Source organism: Embiotoca jacksoni, unplaced genomic scaffold (assembly GCF_022577435.1).
Source record: "Embiotoca jacksoni isolate LCO1_2020_lvr unplaced genomic scaffold, fEmbJac1.0.p SCAF_56, whole genome shotgun sequence".
Lineage (NCBI taxonomy): Eukaryota > Metazoa > Chordata > Actinopteri > Embiotocidae > Embiotoca > Embiotoca jacksoni.
Genome location: NW_027185410.1, coordinates 223,879 through 247,500, shown reverse-complemented (window position 1 = coordinate 247,500; position 23,622 = coordinate 223,879). Strand labels below are relative to the sequence as shown.

At 45.3% G+C, this 23,622-nt stretch overlaps 2 protein-coding genes across 5 annotated transcripts in view; one reads left to right on the top strand and one right to left on the bottom strand.

Moving 5' to 3' along the window:
• adamtsl3 (ADAMTS-like 3) overlaps nt 1-9,071 on the bottom strand; it is a 190,935-nt gene extending 181,864 nt beyond the window's left edge. For all 3 annotated transcript variants that reach the window (XM_069172923.1, XM_069172924.1, XM_069172925.1), the window contains exons 1-2: nt 8,862-9,071; nt 6,974-7,097 (exon numbers count right to left, since the gene is read on the bottom strand). In XM_069172923.1, coding sequence (XP_069029024.1) covers nt 6,974-7,033 — 60 coding nt within the window. In that variant the 5' untranslated portion in view covers nt 7,034-7,097; nt 8,862-9,071. The remainder of the gene's footprint in view (nt 1-6,973; nt 7,098-8,861) is intronic.
• Nucleotides 9,072-14,448: 5,377 nt separating this feature from the next.
• On the top strand, nt 14,449-21,991 carry lmnl3 (lamin L3). Of its 2 annotated transcripts, XM_069172926.1 has the most exons (12): nt 14,449-15,179; nt 15,556-15,712; nt 17,046-17,171; nt 17,469-17,639; nt 17,736-17,861; nt 18,762-18,982; nt 19,071-19,290; nt 19,655-19,762; nt 19,875-19,991; nt 20,171-20,281; nt 20,372-20,410; nt 21,679-21,991. In XM_069172926.1, exons 1-11 carry the CDS (start codon nt 14,770-14,772, stop codon nt 20,408-20,410), a joined length of 1,806 nt encoding a protein of 601 aa, XP_069029027.1. In that variant the 5' UTR covers nt 14,449-14,769; the 3' UTR covers nt 21,679-21,991. The 2 variants fall into 2 exon arrangements, with proteins under 2 accessions (XP_069029027.1, XP_069029028.1); XM_069172927.1 differs by lacking the exon at nt 20,372-20,410.
• Nucleotides 21,992-23,622: the final 1,631 nt, after the last annotated feature.

Below are 23,622 nucleotides of genomic sequence, written 5' to 3'. Positions count from 1 at the left end.
AACTGAGAAATATTATTATTTTATGAATTATGTTTGCTCATTGTAAATTTGATGCCACAAATTTGTTTCAAAAAAAATTGTTCCAGGATGATGTTCACCACTGAGCTGCATCAACTCTTCTTTTAACAACACTCTGTAAACGTTGGGGAACTGAGGAGACCAGTTTCTGGAGTTTTGAAAGTGAAATGTGGTCCCATTTTTTTGCCTGATAGAGGATTCCAGCTACTCAACAGTTCAGGGTCTCCTTTGTTCATGTCCTGATGCTCCAGATGTTTTCAATGATTGACAGGTCTGGACTGCAGGAGGCCAGTTTATCAGCGGACTCTTCTACTAGAGAACCATGCTGTTGGAATACGTGCAGAATGTGGTTGGACGTTGTTCTGCTGAAATAAACAAGACCTTCCCTGAAAGAGACGTTGTCTGGATGGCAGCATATGTTGCTCCAAAACCTGAATATATCATTCAGCATTAATGCTTCCTTCCAGATGTTCAAGCTACCCATGCCATGTGCACTAATGCATCCCTGTACCATCACAGATGCTGGCTTTAGAACTGAGTGCTGATAACAAGCTGGATGGTCCCTCTCCTCTTTAACCTGGAGGATGCAGCGTCCATGATTTCCAAACAGAATCTCAGATTGTGATCCATCAGACCTCAGGACAGTTGTCCACTTCACCTCAGTCCATCTTCAATGATCTCGGTCCAGAGAAGGCGGCGGTGTTTCTGGATCATGTTTCTGGATCTGGTTTCTTCTTTGGAGAGTTTTAACCTGCATTTGTGGACGCAGCAATGAATTGTGTTCACAGATGATGGTTTTCACAAGTGTTCCTGAGCCCATGCAGTGATTTCCACTCCAGAATAGTGTGTTTTTAATGCAGTGCTGCCTGAGGGCCCGAAGATCACCACCATCCAATATTGGTTTCCAGCCTTGTCCCTTGTGTTCAGAGATTTCTCCAGATTCTCTGAATCTTTTAATGATATTATGAACCGTAGACGATGAAATCCACTAATTCTTTGTAGTTTTACGTTGAGGAACATTATTCTTAGATTGTTGAACTATTTTCCAACACAGTCTTTCAGAGTGGTGAACCTCTCCCCATCTTCACTGCTGAGAGACTCCGCCTCTCTGAAATCATCTTTTATACCCAATCATGTCACTGATCTGTTTTGAGATGTTCAACAGATGTTTCTTTTAGCGTTACACAACTTTTTCCAATCTTTTGTGTTACCACCAAACAATAACATTTTTCAGTTTCAACATTTGACATGGTTTTTTTTGGTCTATTTTCAATTAAATATGGGTTTATATGATTTACAAATTGTCAGATTCTGTTTTCATTTACATTTTACACAGCATCACAACTTTTTGGGAAACAGGGTTGTAGTAACTCCCTCCAAGATGTGTGAAAGGCCATATGTAGTGAGGTTTAAACACATTTAATTGTGGGTATAAACACGCTTTTCATTCCACTTGACACTCTGACAAGTGTACTTATGAAGCTGAACTGGTGGCCGAACAGATTCTAGTTTTCACGTCATTTTAAACCATTTAACAGCAGAATATATTTTTGTGGTGTGAACCTGAAGAGTTATAAACATGTAACTTCATCTTAAAGGAGAATGCCACCAGAAAATAGCTGTTTTGGATCTTTGATCTTTCTCTGTGTGCCCGTTTCCTTCTCGTCCCGGCTGCTCTGTGCAGTTGCTCTACCTCAGTCATCATTTCTACACACAATGGCAATTGCAAACTGCATTCCTCAAAGCCATACCTCATAGCTCATTGGCATCACAGACAATGCTGTTTTCAGAGTAGGCTGAAAGAAAAGGCTTGGTGATTTCGTCCGGTTGTTGTTTGTGAGTGCAAGGGAAGAGGAAGCTGGTGTCGGTGGGGGGGGCTGCAGGGTGGGCGAGGTGGAAAAAGCCAGAGCTGGTGCTATATTTGAACAGCTGCTGCTGCAAGGAGGCTGAAGGATGACGGGCCGGTACCTGGAGGAGGTGTCACTCTTCTTCTTGCTTCTACTTTCTCCTCGAACACTCCTGTTGTCCCTCATTCCTCTGCTTCCTCCTGGGTCATGCAATGCCGTCATTAACAAGCTTTGTCATGTCATCCCCCCTCATTGTATTTTTAGTTAGCGTAGTAAAATCAAAGTGCCAAAAAGGGGCTACGTTAGGTCAAATCCTGGAACAGAGGAGGTTCGAGATCAGCCGAGGTCACGGCTCTAAATCTTGCAGCACATCTAGGAAAACACAATAAAAGGCAATCGGGCGTGATTGTGATCCCACATCTGCCTGTGATAATCCACGCAGCTAGCCAAGCGGACACGCTAACCCTCCACCACCAACACCCCCCATCCCACCCACCCAATCACCGCTGCACCCAAAACATTCCTCCACTTCTCAGTGTACCAGAGTCAGGCTGATAAATTCAACTTTTAATATCGTAGATCAAAACGTGTTGGAGGCAGACCTGATACGCCGTAAACAGACACCGCCGGCTGACCTCCTAAACAACCGGAAAACTCAAGAAACAAACAAAAGAACCTCCCGTTGGCATCACCGTGATCTGAACAAAAACTATATATTAACAAAAGCTGACACAAATAGGTTGCAAATACGCCCTATATCAAAGAAAATAAAATTAGGTGAAAGGCCAGGAAGGTGACACACACACCAACCTCATCACAGAATTATTACACACCGAATTTTCCCCAAAACCCCCAAAAATCTTAATATTCCCAAAGTGCGTGAATTTAAATGGATCCAAATTGTCCTCATGAAGAATCCCCGAAACAAAGTGTGAAGGCTGATGAGACAATTAAAACCCTCGCAGATCTTCACCACCGCTGTCCGTCCACAAGATAGAACCTCATCTTGGACTAAACTTCCAGGAAATCTGGGAATAATCCAAAAAAGAATCCAATTCCCTGGACAGGCTGCCAGATAATGTTCCCCAGACGCCGACTCATTACCCGTCGGAGTCCTTCAGGGAAGTCACTTCACTCCTTTTAAAGATTCCATGAAATGGAAAATAAACATAAAAGTCCATATTTCATATCTGTGCAGTATGTTATTACAGGCCTGTAATAACATATATTATGTTGTACTTATAGTGACAGAAAAAGAACAAATGACATAAAAATGTTTGATTTTGTGGCAGATTTTCACAAAAATGTTGATTTAACTTGCAGAGTTTTCAGTGAGTTTTTTTGCATGTGGAAGAAGAACGGTCCAGAGTCCTGCCTCCTCACCTTGTGACCATGTTACTTGGTCCAGGGCAAACACAATACTCCATGACCATCATTAATGCTGCGTCAGCATCTGCCTGCAGTGGTGTGCAAAGTTAAAGTTCACGCTGAGGAAATGCAGAGCCGACCATGTGACACCTTTAGATGCTCAAAGCCAGGTGAGCAGGACGGAGCTGGACGGAGGCTGAGTTGAGCCACATCCAATGTTCAGAAGTCTGCAGTTCCACGTACGGCCCAAAGAAATGGTGCATAAAGAACCAAAAACATCTGCGTGTTCGTTTGTTTAATCTGGCTTTTGAAGATGTTTCTTTCAGTTGAGATATTCAAAGGGGCCGGATGTTGTGACACCACGGTGTCCCACAACACATCGCAGCCCAGATACAGACTGAGACACACCTGGTACTGAACTACAATGTGATCCGTCCCAGGTGATCCAACCACAGGTGGTCCGATAAAAGTACACGTGTTCATGCACGCAGGTTAAAACACCAAAGCCTCCTCTGCATTTCATTTTTTTTATCTTTCATGTAATTTCAGACACATCAAACCCACAGCTGTGAAAGAGCCACCACCTCCCCGCACACGTCATTGATCCACAGCAGCTCAGAGCCCAATAATAACAATCACATAATCGGACTCCAACCAAGCGGGTCCTGACGGCTCAGGTCGCGAATTACAAATCTGACATTTACAAATGCGAAATAGGTCATAAATGTCAAAAAGACAGATGTCACTGTGTTAAACTCCTCTCCTCCTGTTTCTGCACGTGTTCATTTACTTATTCACTTGTACATTTTTTTATGATGCATGTTTTTTTTTGCAAATAAAGAAAAATCCGGTATGAATGAAGAGATTGTGAAATGTAGAGATTTAGAAAAAAAATATTTCTCCATACGTTGGTGCTCCTTCACTTGATGATGTCATTTCAGATGTTGTTGTCATCGTCCAGAATCTGTGGTACCGGCAGCATCTACGGTACTTCCGGTAGGAAAACAAGTGGCATCACCTCTTCATAAAGTTGGCATCATCTTGGTGACATCCCCAGACTTCCTACGCTAGTCATACAGGGCTGACATTGCTACTGCTAGCCACACTGAATCATCGACCAGCAGAGTTCAGTAGTCGTTAGAGCTGCCGGCACGGAGGGATTCGGGATAAGTTGGCACCCGTCAGGGGAACACAAGCAGCATGCCATCTTTATGTGGCACATCGCAGCAGCAAACTAGAATCAGTCTACACCAGTGGACACATACAGTAGAGCAGGGGTGTCAAACTCATTTTAGTTAAGGGGCCACATACGGCCCACTTTGATCTCAAGTGGGCCTGACCAGTAAAATCATAGCATAATAACAACAATATTTCTCTGTTTAAATCACTGGTGAAGGTTTTTGGATGATAAACCCTATTTTAAGGTCTTTCTACAATAAACTAGAAACATAAAGACCAAAAACTCAGACATCAGCTGACTGTTTATCTGCAAAACGTTTGTACTCATAAACCTCCATATTCTCATAGAAATGCAGTTTATGTCTTTCTGTAATTTTCACACTTAGCAAAGTCATCCGGCGGGCCGAGCTGGACCCCCTGGCGGGCCGGATCCAGCCCGCGGGCCGTATGTTTGACACCCCTGCAGTAGAGGCTCCTTCAAAAGATTTGAAGGCATTTACGGGATGATAAATGTCAAAAATAGAATAACAATAATAAGACAAGAATACAAAACCCTCGTAATTCTGCTAATTCCTGTTTTGAGCATTAATATTGAATTCATCTCAGATTTTACAAGTGTTTTCATTTCACACTCGTGGGACTTGTGAAGGTTAATATATGCTGCAGGTGGTATTTTGTCAATATTCAGTGTTTTACATGCTCATCTACATTTATGGTTTTATCCCATTAATTCTTTCAGATTAACTGACATTAAACTGTGATGTTTAAAACTATAAAAACACAAACTCCACATGGATTGTGTACATATTATGACCAGTAAACACAATGTCCCACACCTTCAAACTTAAGTTCCCGGTTGACCAGAATAGCAAGCGATCAATAGTAACCACGGCAACGATTAAAGTCCCAGCCTCCTGAAAATAGATGGAATAATTACTCCTTCCTCCATGAAGGGTTCAGGCCCAACAGGGAGCCGAGTAACAGAATAAAACCCAGACTAAAAACATTTCAACGTGTTGTTTTTCTCTCAGTAGTGCTCAGATGTGTTCCAAATAAAGATCTGATGGTGGAGAACACCGGGTCCACAGCAGCCTGTTGTCAGGGATTAAGTAGCTGCTATATTTGCCAGAGAAAATCCTGCGCTCAGTATTGCTTCATATAAGGAGGTGACATTCACCCCAGCTCTCACACACACACACACACACACACACACACACACACACACCACACACACACACACACACACACTCACACACACACCACACACACACACACACACACACACACACCACACACACACACACACACACACTCACACACACACACACACACACACACACACACACACACACACACACACACACACACACACACACACACACACACACCACACACACACACACACACACACTCACACACACACACACACACACACACACACACACACACACACCACACACACACACACACACACACACACACACACTCACACACACACACACACACACACACACACACCACACACACACACACACACACACTCACACACTCACTCACTCACACTCTCACACTCACACACACACACTCACTCACACACACACACACACACCACACACACACACACACACACACACACACACTCTTACACTCACACACACACACACACACTCACTCACACACTCACACACTCACTCACACACTCTCACACTCACACACACACACACACACACACCACACACACACACACACACACACACACACACACTCTTACACTCACACACACACACACACACTCACTCACACACTCACACACTCACTCACACACTCTCACACTCACACACACACACACACACACCACACACACACACACACACACACACACACACTCTTACACTCACACACACACACACACACTCACTCACACACTCACACACACACTCTCACACTCACACACACACACACACACACACCACACACACACACACACACACACACACACACACACTCTTACACTCACACACACACACATACACTCACTCACACACTCACACACTCACTCACACACTCTCACACTCACACACACACACACACACCACACACACACACACACACACACACACACACACTCTTACACTCACACACACACACACACACTCACTCACACACTCACACACTCACACTCTCACACTCACACACTCTCACACTCACACTCTCACACACACACACACGTAGGGAGGGTCCAGCGGGCTCTCGGCCCCCCTGGCAGGTCAGATCACATGAAGCAGCAGCCACAGAGGGACGTGTTCAGAGTGTGAACCCTGATGAGGAACCTCTAATTGGACCCACGTTCGTTTTATTCACCCGCAGACAGTCTGCTGCCACCGAGAGGCCGGCGCCACCCGCAGAAGACTTCCTTAATTTCCTTTAAGAATTAACAAAGTATCTATAATTGAAATGTTTGACGGACACTGAGGGGCTGCATCTGATTTGTTCATCAGTTTATAGAGTAAAAAGCAGCTTTTCATTTCATTTCATCCGTTCATCCGTTTTAATTGGCCTACCTGGACAGAGGCCGGCAGGAGGAGGATGAGGACGGCCCTCCAGAGGATGAAGGACTCCATCTTGGTCTGGGTTTCCGCCCCCCCGAGTCGGTCGGGGTGTCTGTGCAGCAGGGTGAGCCCCAACCTGTGCAGGAAGTGGGCAGTCCAGATTAAAATAGTTCAGCAGCAGCACACGGCTCGACGCTGATATTAAAGTGACACAACACCAGAACAAAAATATGACATCATGTGCAGTTAGACTCACTGAAAGACTGAAAGGGCCAAACTGAGCTGTGGCCCCTAAATCTCCACATCATGAAGCGCTCACTCTGTGTTTGGTGTTTAGTAATTTGTTTGTGATAACTTGAGTTAGAAAAATGTATTTAAAATGTATGTAATCACACTATAAAAGTCCTTAAACGGGCTGTACTCTTCTCTGGAAACACCTGCATGGGTCCAATAAAAGAAGCTCCCATTAGAGATGCATTATGGGTAATGTAGGTCCAGTATTTTTGGAGCTTCATCTATACTTAGGGATTAAAAGTCAGGACATCTACCCCAATGGTTTGGACCAATCAGAACCATCAGTGATGTCATCAATCATCAGTGATGTCATCAACCATCAGTGATGTCATCGTTGGTTCACATCACCGAGATAACTGATGGACACATTTTATTCACTTTGGATTTGATGAGAGAAGTTGAATGGGAGTCTATGGAGCCGGAGGCTTTTTGGAGCCGACCTCTAGTGGCACTCGCTGGTATTGCAGCTGAAGACACTTCTGGATCAGAACCATTTTTCAGACCTGAACCTACGACGTTTTTATATCCAGTTTTATTTGATTTTATTTTATTTCATGAACAGTCTGTGGTTTTGACCGTTCTCTATGAAATCTGTCCCTCCACGTCAGTCATCTCTATGGAAATGCAGAACTAAATAATTTCTTTAAAACCAGGATTAAAGTCTGAAAGATAGTTTCATAATGATTCAGTTTCTGCTTCTACTTCACAGTTATGGCATCAGCCTCGTATCTTCAGTGTTGTACAGTATCACCCAACTAATGTGCTGTTAATTCAGTGGGAGTGAATGAGGGCTGGTGGAGTCTGGACTGTGGAGCAGCAGTCTGCCTGCTGGGTGATCCTGTCTCACCAAGAAATCATGAACTCATTCATGAGAAGGAAAATAGTGGATTCGTTTTTGAGAGGGTTTTTTTTTTGCAAGACAAAATGTCAGACTAACATTAATATACAAAAACATATAAATATTCAAAAACAGAGAAACTTGATAGTTGATTTATTATTCAGGCCAAGTCATAAATTAATGAAAAAAAACAGCATATTAGATCGGCACAGTCTTCTTTTTTCTATTTCATGTGACTATAAATGACTTGTCTTTGGGGTGAGGAGTGTTTTTACAGACAAAGAAGCACCATCAGTTTGGAGAATAGACTTCCAGTGGTTTTTTTTTTTTTGTTAGATTATTGATTATTGGCTGGTTTAATAAATAATTATTAGAATAATTAATGGTCAGTGCTGCTGAAGTCAAAGTCATCGGATCAAAGTCATATTGATATTACGGAATATAGAGCTCTTACAGGCACAGAAAGGGAGAATCACCCGGAACCCTTTCGGTCCACAACCACAGCTGTTTTATTGGCCTTCGTGTATTACAGACTCTCATTTTTAATTCATGTATATTTTCTCCTGTGCAGGTAAACAGCGCCGAGACGCTCATCCAGAGATCACAGCAAGTTGTTGAAGTTTCTACTGGCTGAGACTGAGGCATCTCACGCCTCAGCAGCAGCGTGTAGACCTGACGGTGTGACCGAGGCCGTCCGGACCGAACCGCAGGTGAACGGCGGCGTTCAGCCACACGTGCGTGTTTGTCCCGGAGAAATAAACACCTTACCTCGTGAGGCGGAGACGTCCTGCGCTCCCTATGCGCTCATATGGACATGCAACATCAGTTATTATCCGCTCCGACTTCAAACCGAGCTCCGCTGAGTCCACACCCCGAACCGAACCGAACCGAACCGAACCCACACACGTCCCGAGAGAACGAGCGCGGAGAGGAACACGCTGCACCGGGAGCCCCGCGAAGTGTCTCCGGTAAAGTGATCCGGGCTCCAGCAGCGCGCAACGCGTCTGCCTCGCTCTCTCTCTCTCTCTCTCTCTCTCTCTCACACACACACACACACACACACACGCACACACAACTTGGGTCCACGGTCAAGGTAGACACACATATACAGCTTCCGCTCAACCCTTTCAAAGTAAAACAAACAGACACGCTACTCCTAACTTGCCTATAACTTTTATTTCTGTTGATAAAACACAATGTAGGATATCGTTTTTAATTATCGACAATCTATGTAAAGCAGATGGAGTTTTTCAGGTAACTGCAGCTCATCAGCTGGGAGATAAATCCCTATCCTCATTTTATTGAAACCTCTGCAGTAATTGAAAACATGCTTTAATTGTGAAGGCTTGCATATGTAATTTCCGGTGTACCCTGGGTGTCTCGAGCCGCTTGGTGCAGCTCTGTGTCGGTGATGTGGAGGAGCAGTGTGTTTCTGGTGATGTCCAGCTGCAAGAGGAGCTGCATTATTCCTCATGCTCACTCACGCGCCCCTGCAGCATGTTGTCATGTTCTCCACACCTGTTGTTGATGACAGGCCACTTCAGGTTGTTCTCTTTGTCATGTTCTCCACACCTGTTGTTGATGACAGGCCACTTCAGGTTGTTCTCTTTGTCATGTTCTCCACACCTGTTGTTGATGACAGGCCACTTCAGGTTGTTCTCTTTGTCATGTTCTCCACACCTGTTGTTGATGACAGGCCACTTCAGGTTGTTCTCTTTGTCATGTTCTCCACACCTGTTGTTGATGACAGGCCACTTCAGGTTGTTCTCTTTGTCATGTTCTCTACACCTGTTGTTGATGACAGGCCACTTCAGGTTGTTCTCTTTGTCATGTTCTCTACACCTGTTGTTGATGACAGGCCACTTCAGGTTGTTCTCTTTGTCATGTTCTCCACACCTGTTGTTGATGACAGGCCACTTCAGGTTGTTCTCTTTGTCATGTTCTCCACACCTGTTGTTGATGACAGGCCACTTCAGGTTGTTCTCTTTGTCATGTTCTCCACACCTGTTGTTGATGACAGGCCACTTCAGGTTGTTCTCTTTGTCATGTTCTCTACACCTGTTGTTGATGGCAGGCCACTTCAGGTTGTTCTCTTTGTCATGTTCTCCACACCTGTTGTTGATGACAGGCCACTTCAGGTTGTTCTCTTTGTCATGTTCTCTACACCTGTTGTTGATGACAGGCCACTTCAGGTTGTTCTCTTTGTCATGTTCTCTACACCTGTTGTTGATGACAGGCCACTTCAGGTTGTTCTCTTTGTCATGTTCTCTACACCTGTTGTTGATGACAGGCCACTTCAGGTTGTTCTCTTTGTCATGTTCTCCACACCTGTTGTTGATGACAGGCCACTTCAGGTTGTTCTCTTTGTCATGTTCTCCACACCTGTTGTTGATGACAGGCCACTTCAGGTTGTTCTCTTTGTCATGTTCTCCACACCTGTTGTTGATGACAGGCCACTTCAGGTTGTTCTCTTTGTCATGTTCTCCACACCTGTTGTTGATGGCAGGCCACTTCAGGTTGTTCTCTTTGTCATGTTCTCTACACCTGTTGTTGATGACAGGCCACTTCAGGTTGTTCTCTTTGTCATGTTCTCCACACCTGTTGTTGATGACAGGCCACTTCAGGTTGTTCTCTTTGTCATGTTCTCTACACCTGTTGTTGATGGCAGGCCACTTCAGGTTGTTCTCTTTGTCATGTTCTCCACACCTGTTGTTGATGACAGGCCACTTCAGGTTGTTCTCTTTGTCATGTTCTCTACACCTGTTGTTGATGGCAGGCCACTTCAGGTTGTTCTCTTTGTCATGTTCTCTACACCTGTTGTTGATGGCAGGCCACTTCAGGTTGTTCTCTTTGTCATGTTCTCTACACCTGTTGTTGATGACAGGCCACTTCAGGTTGTTCTCTTTGTCATGTTCTCCACACCTGTTGTTGATGACAGGCCACTTCAGGTTGTTCTCTTTGTCATGTTCTCCACACCTGTTGTTGATGACAGGCCACTTCAGGTTGTTCTCTTTGTCATGTTCTCCACACCTGTTGTTGATGACAGGCCACTTCAGGTTGTTCTCTTTGTCATGTTCTCTACACCTGTTGTTGATGGCAGGCCACTTCAGGTTGTTCTCTTTGTCATGTTCTCTACACCTGTTGTTGATGGCAGGCCACTTCAGGTTGTTCTCTTTGTCATGTTCTCCACACCTGTTGTTGATGGCAGGCCACTTCAGGTTGTTCTCTTTGTCATGTTCTCTACACCTGTTGTTGATGGCAGGCCACTTCAGGTTGTTCTCTTTGTCATGTTCTCCACACCTGTTGTTGATGACAGGCCACTTCAGGTTGTTCTCTTTGTCATGTTCTCTACACCTGTTGTTGATGGCAGGCCACTTCAGGTTGTTCTCTTTGTCATGTTCTCCACACCTGTTGTTGATGGCAGGCCACTTCAGGTTGTTCTCTTTGTCATGTTCTCTACACCTGTTGTTGATGGCAGGCCACTTCAGGTTGTTCTCTTTGTCATGTTCTCTACACCTGTTGTTGATGGCAGGCCACTTCAGGTTGTTCTCTTTGTCATGTTCTCCACACCTGTTGTTGATGACAGGCCACTTCAGGTTGTTCTCTTTGTCATGTTCTCCACACCTGTTGTTGATGACAGGCCACTTCAGGTTGTTCTCTTTGTCATGTTCTCTACACCTGTTGTTGATGACAGGCCACTTCAGGTTGTTCTCTTTGTCATGTTCTCTACACCTGTTGTTGATGGCAGGCCACTTCAGGTTGTTCTCTTTGTCATGTTCTCCACACCTGTTGTTGATGACAGGCCACTTCAGGTTGTTCTCTTTGTCATGTTCTCCACACCTGTTGTTGATGGCAGGCCACTTCAGGTTGTTCTCTTTGTCATGTTCTCCACACCTGTTGTTGATGACAGGCCACTTCAGGTTGTTCTCTTTGTCATGTTCTCCACACCTGTTGTTGATGACAGGCCACTTCAGGTTGTTCTCTTTGTCATGTTCTCCACACCTGTTGTTGATGACAGGCCACTTCAGGTTGTTCTCTTTGTCATGTTCTCCACACCTGTTGTTGATGACAGGCCACTTCAGGTTGTTCTCTTTGTCATGTTCTCCACACCTGTTGTTGATGTTGATTTGTTCATATTGACCCCCGGAGTCCATAAATGAACCCAGCAGTGATCATAACTTCATCCAACTCATTTGTATCTTTCTTTTTGATGGTGTTTCTCTTTCTGGGCTGAAGTTTAACTGTTATTCCTGCTGGTCAGACAACATTTTTTCCTGTTTCACACAGTAAACTTAATTCAAGCTAAACCTTGACAATTTAGATCATTCTGCTTCCACATTAATGCACCTCAATCCAATAAAATAACCCTGACAGGACATTCAGTCATAAATCGTAGTTGCATGATAAGTCTGTGCTTCAGTTTAAATCTAAACTTAAAAATACAAGATATTTAGTGCACATTAATACCTGGAGACGTACTTCAGATGCACAAAACTCATCAACTGAACTAGAATGTTTTCATCATTAAAGGTTTTGGCCATTTTATAGGATTCATGTGATGTTATTTTATATTTTTTCTTTATTTCAACAATGGAAAGGTCAAAATTAACAAGTAATAAAGTTTGCAATATGTCCCTTTATTACCATGAACACATCCACTCTACTCCCTCTGGACAAATTATTCAAAGCACCAAATCTGCAGCTGAAAGTTTTCATGAAACATTTATTGACGGAGTCTTTCAAATTAAAAATGACACTGCATATTTGTAGAAGAGATTTATGGGCAGAGTATGGACAGTAGAAATTGTTTCATGGGATTTATTGACACCAACATAAGAATAACTCTGACCTTGTCCTTTACCAAACTCACTATTAAAGGCTTTATTTTGGAGCTCCACATCCAGCAGCGGGTTTCTGTCAGCATCCACCTGAGAGGAGCACACACACCTGAGTCCTGCTGCCTGTCATCAGCACGGGATCAAAGGGGGAGTGTGTGTGTGTGTGTGTGTGTGTGTGTGTGTGTGTGTGTTATCTTCACTCCCCACTGTACACACACACACACACACACACACACACACACACACACACACACAGAGCTTTTATTATGAGGTGAAGAAGAGGAGCTGGCAGAGTATCAAGGGGCAGGTTTGGTCCAATGAGGACATCAGAAAGTCCTCAGATGACAACACACCGTATCACTGAAATACGAAACAGATGACTGACCGATACAATTATACAAATATCATCCTCTTTAAAAGTGTGATATGGAGGTCTAGCGCCCCCTGTCATCCACACAGCATCTGTGCAACAACATTAAAACAGAGTTTGTTTTCTCTCGAGTCATTATTAAAATAATCAGCTTTACAGTTCGTTCATTTTATCTAATTTATTTTCATTGAGCATTCAGTGCACTTTATTGTTAGAAATGAATCCTAAACCGGATTCAACATGTCAGGAGCTGCATTCAAACAGCTGGGAAACAAAAGGTTCCCTCTAACGTGGTCTTGTGATGAGTGTCATCAGCAGCCGGCTTTTGACGAGTCATCTCCGTCAGCTGATGTTCTGCAAGAACCTCACCGACGTCAAACGTGCCCAGTTTCACCGACACGGACCGGAAGTGGAGCGGTTTTACCTTCAGAGTAAAATCATAACAATTTATCACAGAAATTGATCTGCCATAGAATGCTGTTTAATTTGTTATATTTAATAAATAATTCAGTGTCATGAACTTAACGTATGATATAGTGCATTTTTATATTTCTTCCTTCTCAGTACATAACGTTATTATCTTCATCAACTGTACTATCTAATCAGCTCCACTTTTAAATCATTATCATGTATTTCATCTATGTCTTTGTTTATTAAATGCTGCATGGCCTTTCCTGTTCAGGAGTCATTAGGACTTTTTCTCCTGTTTTGTGTTATCGGTTTTATTATTTTGGTAATTTGACACATTACTGGTCTACAGCAGAATATAATATCGTCCAAACAAAAGGCTCATTAAACTTATCTTTCTTTCCCAAACAGCAGCCTGTAGATAATGGTTGTGGAAATTTACCTGAACAAGTATAATTTGGCAAAAATGAAATGTGGTGTTTTCTTTCATTTTTTTCTTTAATTTCAAGGCTAACAAACAAATGTGTGCGAGTGTAAACGTCACCAATAATTTCTTATTATTGATTATTTGCGACAATAAGGATATATTGATTTTATTTTTTTTTGATTTTTTTTTTTTTTAAATGAACCTTAAATTAAACTGTTATTCTTCACGCGATTGTAAGAGTCATAGTTTTATTTTGAAAGTCTTACCCGGAAACACTGAGCGTAAATCTGGGTCTCCTGACGCTGTTTGCGCTCTTCACTGTCTCAGTGCGTCAACTCGTCTGATTTGATTCATTTCAGCTGTGGACGACTTTACTGCTGGAGAAGAGCTAATTGCCAGGCAGGTAGGAGCCCAGGCAGGTAGGAGCCCAGGTGAGAGTCCCGCGTGCCGCATTGACCTGGGAACTCACCGGCAGGGCCTCCACGTGACTTTTATATCAGCTGTTCGGGCCGCATCATTGCTTGTTAGTTCGGATGGGTGAACCTCACTGCGGCCCGTAGTTGTGTTGACGTTTGGAGGAACCGACCGAACCGTCTGGATCACTTGACGAAGACCGAGCTGCCGTCCACCATCATGGCCTCGGCCACCTCCACCCCCGCCGCCCCCGGTAGCCGCTCCAGCCGCTCCGCCAGCCGCTCCGCCAGCCGCCGCAGCGTCGCCGCCGCCGCCGGCCTGTCCTCCGCCAGCACCAGCCCGACCTGCATGTCCCGCGTCCAGGAGAAAGATGACCTCCGACATCTCAACGACCGCCTCGCCAACTACATCCAGCGGGTCCAGGAGCTGGAGGGCGAGCGGTCCTTCATGCTGCTGCAGCTGGAGGACAAGGACGAGTCGAAGAGCCGCGAGATGGACAACGTGCGCCGGCTGTACGAGGAGGAGTTGGCCGATGTTAGGAAGTCTCTGGACGGGCTGGCCGGGGAGAGGGCCCGGCTGCAGATCGAGTACGGAAATCTGTGCGAGGAGTACCGGAAGCTCCAGGCCAGGTATTTACACCCCGTCGGGAGTTTTTTCCGTTATAATAAACTCCAGTTTAAAGTTCTTATTAAATACAATCTGCCCTCAAACACACCACTCAACACGTCAACGCACTTTTTAAAGGTCACGAGCTCCCTGCTGCCCCTCAGAGGTGATGGGACCCAAACCTGTCCAAAACAAAAGTCCTCCCAACCATTTTAATGTTTCATAAAACATGTGAATATTGATCCCCAATAAACAAGTGAGTTCTAGTTTTATGTTGCCTTTGACAAGCAGAGGTGATCAGCTGACATCTTCTGACTTCTGTTGTCAAGGCAACATGAAACATGGATGCAGATATTTATTTGATGGATGATGCGATCGTTGTGCCGATGTGTCCGACAGGAACCAGAAGAAGGAGAGCGAGCTGGCCAACGCCGTGGCCCAGTGGAGGGAGGTGGAGGCCACTCTGACCTCCAAGGATGCCGAGTTCACCAAGCTGCTGTCTGACAACAGGACGCTGAGCGAGGACGTCTCCGACCTGCAGGGACAGCTGGAAAACGTAGGAACCACAGACATCAGTCACACTGATGGACAGACAGGAAGTCGGAGGGTTGGACACAGAGGTTAGCCGAGCTCGGCATTAAGACCGGCTTCAGAAGGAAACCAGGAATAATAATAAACTTTATTTGTAAAGCACCTTTCATACAATAAATTCGGCATGAAAGTGGTTTACAGCAAGAACATGACGTAGTGTTTAACATATAAAGGAACATTTAGAAATATAGAAAAGAAATAAAATACATCAAATTAAACACAGAGTTAAAATATTAAATAAAGCAAAATGCATTGAGATGGTGCGGTAGTTCAGAGTGCAGGAGAGCTTCAGGAGTCGCTGGTTAAAGGCTGAAGTAAAGAGAAATGTTTCCCTGATATCTGCACGTAGTTTGGAGCAGAACCGACCCAAGCTGCTGAACCTCCATGAAGGAACATAGTTCACCAGAAAGTAACTTGGCCCGAGCCAATTAAGAGCTTCATATGCGAGGAGGAGGAGCTTAAAGTCAGTCCTGTGTCTTCCAGGTAGTCGGTAGTCAGCGGCTGGAAGTGGACCGATGTTCTCTCCTCTTGGCTCTGGATGAGCTGAAGTCTCTCTGTTGTTTTCTCATTTTGAAACCTTCCCGTCTCGATGTGTTTCTCCTCCTCAGGTATGAAGTGTAGCACTCATAAGTGGGTCAGGTCCGGTTCAGGAGCCCGACAGCTCCACGGGTCTGTGACTCGTGGAGCTGGTTGATAGAACCTGTCTGATGTTGTCGACACTGAAACATTCAACGGCGACGTTTTGTGCCGACCGATGCGGTTTTCCAGATGTTGTACTTGTGTACTAACATCAGAACACTACAAGTACCAGGATGATGCACTCAAAACGCTCCAAAAAAGAAGTGTGAAGCTCTGGACATCTTGGCTCCGTAGAGGAAGGGGCGGGGCCACCATCGTAAAGGATTTTCAAATTAAAAGCGTGTGAGGAAGCTGCAGCTGTTCCTGAACACAAAGTGTTTCTTCTCCACTGCTGCTGGACAGAAGGATCAGAGTGTTTATTGAGTGTTAAACAGAGGACACAAAAACACACTGAATTCTGGGTAAAATAATTAAAGCTGCAGATATTTTGGAGGCTCATGTGTTCACATGATGAGGTCATTTCCTGTCAGTGTGGTTTGAAACAACACGACTCCACAGTAAGAGTCCTGGGTTTTCTTGTGTTGTGGGTCAAAAGACAATCAAAGTCTGTTGTCATGGCAACAATCAATCAAAATTCTCCACATACATTAAAAGGAAGGAAGTGTTTGACAGGCTAAAGGTTGATGTGTGTCCGTGTGTGTCCGTGTGTGTGTCTCCAGGTCGAGGCTGTACTGGCCGACACTAAGAACCAGCTGAGCTCTGAGATCTTAAGAAGAGTAGAAATGGAGAACCAGGTGCAAACACTGAGAGAACAGCTGGAACTCCAGAGGAACATCGGGGAACAGGTAACACACACACACACACACACACACACACACACACACACACACAACATTAAACCAGCATCAGTGAGTAACAGAATCTCGTTCCAGTGGGATGAATCAGGCTTGAAGATGTGAGTTACTGAGAAACAAGAATAATAATAAACTATTTCAAGATTCTTGAAAACATCAACATCTTTTCAAAGTATTTCCAGCTGTTAAAGACACAAATTGTGATTCTGATTATTTAAGATCCTTCATCAATTCAGAAGCAAAAAATGGAAGCTCACCATCGTTTATCTTTTTTAAATATTTCCACAGGAGATCCTGGAGATCCGAAGCCGACACGAGAGCCGCCTGGTGGAGGTGGAGACGGGACGTCACCGAGAGTTTGAGAGTAAACTGTCGGAGACGATGCAGCAGCTGCGTCGGGACCACGAGTCTCAGCTGCAGCAGTACAAAGAGGAGATCGACCGCACCTTCAGTTCAAAGGTTCAAACACGCCGCTCAGAAAACGTTACCGCACAATGCTTTTTATTTTCCTGAATTTAAAAGCTTTTTTTGTTTTTGCTTCGGCTCTTTCTACAGTTGCAGAACGCCCAGCAGGCGGCGCTGGAGAAGAACGACGTGGCGTCGGCCACCAGAGACGAGCTGGCGAGCTCGAGGCTCCGCGTGGAGACGCTCAGCTCGCAGCTGCAGCAGCACCAGAAAGATGTGAGTTCAGCTGGAAACGGATGGAACACGGAGCAACAGAAACCAGAGTCCTGCTGGTAGCAACAAGAACTCCCAATCAGCACCTTCAGCCATTTAAATGTACCGGCTGGTTTCCATCTGATGACGGACACACGGGTCAAATCGACTCCTGTTCAGCAGAAATCATTTCGCACAGCAGATGTAAAAATGATTGTTTCAGCACAATAACTCGGACGTGGTTATGAACCTCCCGGTGTTGGTTTGGTGAGTTGATGACCACCTCGGTGTTTTACATCGGGGAGAGAAACTAAACGATATCCTGCCTCTGTCGAACATTCAGTCCAAAACACACTGAGGGAAGAAATCATAGAAAACATCATAGTCATAGAAATCTCCTGCCTACGGCGCCCCCTACTGGCCATAGAGGGAAAACAGAATTTAGATTGTGTGCATGAAATAGCATTTCGTTCGCATGTTTTAAATAATTTGTTCGCACCAGATAAGTATATATATATATATATATATAGAGAGAGAGAGAGAGAGAGAGAGAGAGAGAGAGAGGCACAACAAACAGTCTTTCTCCTCCCAGTGTGAAGTTCGCTGCACCTGCTTCGTGTCAGTTGACCACCTATAAAGCCTGCCGTGCTGAGCTGTCTCTCTCCATCTATATAAACGTGCAAACAAATTCATTAAAACGTGCCAACAAATGAATAAAATGTTCATTTCCTGTATGTTTTATGTGTCTCTGACTTGAAGCTTGTTGTTGTTGTTGTTTAGCTCCTTATTGTTCATCTTTAATCTAAAAATCCTGTTGGACTTTAATGTCTGTGATCCAGGTGTTTGTGTCGTATCGGGCCCAGCTGTATTGTTCTGGTGTGTCCTGGTAATGATGTTGCTGCTGCTGACGTTTGTCTCTGACAGAAAAGGGTTCTGGAGAGCCGGTCCCAGGAGCTGGAGAGGGCTCTGGACCGGGAGCGGGAGATGTGGCAGCAGAAGCTGAGTCAGAAGGAGCAGGAGCTTCTGAAGATGAGGAGCCAGATGTTCAGTCAGCTGGAGGACTACGAGAACCTGCTGGACGTGAAGCTGGCTCTGGACATGGAGATCAACGCCTACAGGAAGATGCTGGAGGTGGAGGAGCAGAGGTACCGAGCGTCGTCCGTCCATCGCACGGCACGGTTCCTGTTCTGATGTTCTGCTGGAGTCCCAGAGAGTGTTTGTCTGTGTTGTCAGGCTGCAGCTGTCTCCGTCCCCGTCCCAGCGCTCAGCCGGACCGCCGGCACACGAACACGGCGGCCGCCGGGTCCGAGGGAGGAAACGGAAACACGAGGGCGTGTCGGGCAGCTCGCCCGCCTACAAGATGTCCAGTCAGTCAGCGGAGCGCGGCGCCGTGAGCGTGGCCGAGATCGACGTGGACGGGAAATACGTCCGGCTGAAGAACAACTCGGACACCGTAAGGCTGCCGTGGAGGAATTCTTCTTCTTCTTCTTCTTCTTCTTCTTCTTATTATTATTATTCTTCAATGAATATCGTCCACCGTCACACTCAGACTGGTGTTAATGAAGTGATGCTTCAAACAAGCTTCTCTACGGAGCAGTGATCATCAGTGTTGAGACTTTTTCTGTGCAGCTTTCTAGTCACGGAAAAATCCTGAAAAACAACAACAGCAGCAGCAGAAAAAGTTGTCTGGTTTCAGTGAATTTACGTTTTAATAGCCAAAAAACTTCATTTCCATGTTGTTGAGGTTTGTCTGTGCTGAGGAAGTTAAAATAGAGAGGAGGATTGTAACTGCTGCGTTCTCCTTCCTGCGTTTCCAGGAGCAGCCACTAGGCGGCTGGGTGGTTCGGAGGAAGTTCACAGATTCTGGAGATATTTCCTTCCACATCCCGTCATCCTGCGTCCTGGCTGGAGGTCAGACGCTCACGGTGAGTCGTTACAGCTGATCGACTGGAGGGAAACACGTATGATCAGGGAAACACGCATGATCAGGGAAACACGCATGATCGGAGGGAAACATGGTTTTAATGTGTGCCTCAGATCTGGTCAGCAGACTCGGAGGAGGAGGCTCTGTCAGGTGACCTGGTTCTGCAGGGTCACAGGAGTTGGGGGTCCGTCAGTGATGTCAGGGTGATCCTCCTGAACCCCGACCACGAGGTCAGTGAAGCAAACTCCATGTCCCAGAATGCACCTTTGCACACCTTGAAAACAGAACCTGAAAGTGGGGACATGAACCTTTTTAAAAGGTCTTTTGGTCAAAGCCTTTTTGAGTCAGATGTCGAGCTAAATCAAAGTCTTTCCAACATATTCACAAAGACGTCATGTGATCTTTCCAGGAGGTGGCCGAGCGCAGTGTGAGCACGCAGGGAGGAGGAGGAGGAGACGCCGAGCTGGAGTTTGATGAAGAGTTCGTGGCCGGCAGTGACATCCAGCGCTTTCGCAGACAGGTAAAGATGCCGAGTCATGAGGTTTGTTAAAGGCAGAAACTCTTTACTGTATCAAACCTGACGTCCTCGTTGTTTCCCGCCACGCTGAAGCCCAAGAGGAAGAAGAAGAAGTGTTGCTCTGTGCAGTAGGTGAGGACGCCCGTCTGCATGCTGTCTCTGTGCTGCTCACAACACGGCATGTTTAAGAACTTCTGCCTGATTTAACATTACATTAGTGATAACTCTTGATCATAAAGCTGCTCATCAACCGGTGTTCAACTAACAGCTCAGTGTGTCCAGACCACAGACTGAATGTAAAAGAGTTCGTAGCTTCAGGTCTGTAAAATGGTTCTGATCCAGAAGTGTCTTCAGCTGCAATACCAGCGAGTGCCACTAGAGGTCGGCTCCAAAAAGCCTCCGGCTCCATAGACTCCCATTCAACTTCTCTCATCAAATCCAAAGTGAATAAAATGTGTCCATCAGTTATCTCGGTGTTGTTAGCTAAAGTCACTCCTTCTTATTAGTTTTCTGGAGGTCCATCTGAAAATAATCCCTCATTCATTAGAAAAGAAGATTCAAGAAGACCTGTTTTTGGGGGCGTGTCTGTTTGATTGACAGGCCTGCGGTGCAGTCAGGTTACAGCTATCGGTGGGCGGGACGTAGTATCGTCAGGTTTCCAATCAGATCGGTCAGATCCACCGCTGGCTCCTCCCCCAGCTCGTCCAAATATGGTCACTTCCTGCTCCAAACCGCTCCGAATTAGCAAAGATGGTGACGGACAGAATCTGAACTGGAGGATTCATAACGGACGGTTTATATGGTGCGTTCAAAAGCAAGTGAGAAGTGGGAGAAATCACCTGAACTGGGAACTTCCCCACTTGGAAAGTCTGAAGTTTTTGAGTGTTTCGAGAAGTCGGTCTGACGTCAGTCGTCATGGCAACGTTTGTGGTGAAATGGATTCGCTTAAAAAAAAAAAAAGTAACTTCATTGTTCATTTATCAGAGTAGTTTTCTGCCTGTTTTAAACTTTATCTCCTAAAAAAACAAAAAACACGTAGAAATGTTGCGTATGACTCCATTTCTTCCCTGTCATGGTCTACCAAGGCGATGACGAGGTTGTTTGTCACTTTGCTGTCTTCAAAAAGCAGATTTTCTGTTGCCTCTTTTATTGTCGTCATGGGAACGCTCTCAACTGGGGAGTCTGAGGTGAGCAGCGAGCCTGGACACACCATTAGAGCAACAGTCCTTTCAATTAAAAGGAAACATCCAAACCCAGTAATCGGGGTCTCCCTGTGGTTTCCACGGTAACGGCTGCCGGCTGCCTTGCTCCCCTCTGACTGCATGCTCTGTGCTAACCCAGCTCCTCCACCATGGATTAAATGTGATGACACTGCAGTTGGTTCTTTTTGTCCCCCTCAGGACATATCTGAGGAGGCCAGTTGTGCTCTCATGTGATTGTCCGTCTCCTGGTGTCCTCCATCACCTGGACGTGCTGCGTCCTCCATCACCTGGACCTGCTCTCTGCTTCCTGCAGGACGGCGACCCGTTTGACTGTGAACAGCTGCGACGCCTTACAGCAACAGATCAACCTCATCTTCATCGCTCCGACTGCACAAGAGGAGCTCTGCCCTGATTTCATCGTGTGTGTGTGTGTGTGTGTGTGTGTGTGTGTGTGTGTGTGTGTGTGTGAGATTTAAATAAAATTATTGGCCCAATAAAGTTTTCTAAAGAATTTAAATCCAGACGCTTGCCTCTATATGACTGTGTATTACAGCACATGTAATGTGGTGGAAGTTTCAGCAGCGAGTTAAAGTGTCGGTTCACCAAAATTATCCCCAAAAACATTTTCAGAAATCTTCACATTAAATCTAACTAAAAGTTCTGGTTCAGGTTTTCAAATGTCTGAGTTTTCTGCTTCCTCTGACCTTGTATGCTCAAGATATAACAATAATCATCTTAATAATAGAGTTAACTCCACACACCTGTGTGTTTCGGACAGGTCAAATCCACACGTCTATTTTTGTCCAAAAAGAAAACAAACGCATTTGATTTTTGCACCGACTCGTCTCCTCTGGTTGAGACTGGATCAGTAAGTTTAAAGACTGCTCTTGTTGCGTGTGAACAGTGTGCAGCATCATGATGTGTGGAGAAGCTGCAACCTTGGTGAGTAAGAACTCAAGTTTCACCACTTAATCAAAATCAGCTCATGAGCTCCACAAGCTTTTGTGAGCAGTGGTGGTTTTCTTTTTCTTTTTTTCTGAAGCACCTGAAAGTTGAGCAGAGAAACATCAAAGTTTGTGACAAGTTATTGGGGAACAGAAAGAAGCACCAGTGCTGTGAGTGCTGTGTTGTCATGTTGGAGGAGCCTGTTGCCATGGCGACACAGTTCAGGTGGTCCACACTGAATGTTCCCCTCAGAAGGTCCCGGTGGAACTCGGTGTTGACAGTCTGACTCCGGGGGGCGAATTCACGGTGACACAAAGGAAACCCAGCTGGTGTCTCCTGACCTGACGATCTTTCATTGGTCTTGGACAGTGAAGCTCCGCCCCCTCTTGAAACATGATGTCATCAGAACACCTGGCCGGCTCACTGCTTCATCGACGTAGACTTTCCGAAGACGTTCGAGTTTGATGTGCGTCCTCTGGTTATGTCGACGGAGAAATCACAGACGGACGTGACCAGCGTTTCCAAAAACGTGTAACTCAGGTGCTGATTTTGATGAAGCGATAAAATTTGTACTCATTATTGGTTCCATCTTCCTCCTGCTCCGTGCACGTCGCTGTGCTGTTCAACAGGACCTTGTTGGTCCACCCTCGTCTTTATCAGCAGTTGGCAGAGTGCAGCAGTTACAACCGAAGGAAATAAGAATCAAACCAGACAGATTTCCTGGCAACCTTTATGTGGGTCGAAAATACAGGTTTGTTGCTGAAAAGGTTTTTTTTGTTAAGTGATACAAGTTATGTCAAATCAAAGATGCTGCAGGATGTCTCGGTCTCTGACTAGGAAGCTGCTGCTGGTGTCCAGATGTTCCACGACGTGAAGGAAACAATGGTGACGTTTTATTCAGGAGGTGAGAATTTGTATTTGTCCAAAACTTTATGACCAAATACCAACCAAACGAAGATGGCCTGGTGTCCTCTGTGCCTCCAGCTGACTGAAGAGGCCAAAACCAAAGTGACGTTCTCATCAGTGGGACGGGTTGTGTATTGTTGAGGTCTAACAAACATGTCGGTGGCATTTCCATCCTTCCAAAACCTTTGTTAACCTCCATGTTCACTAACATGATGTCTTCCTCTCTGCTTCTGTTGGCATGGTGCATCTCTCAACGTGTTACCGCCACCTGCTGGTCAGTTGAAAGAACAG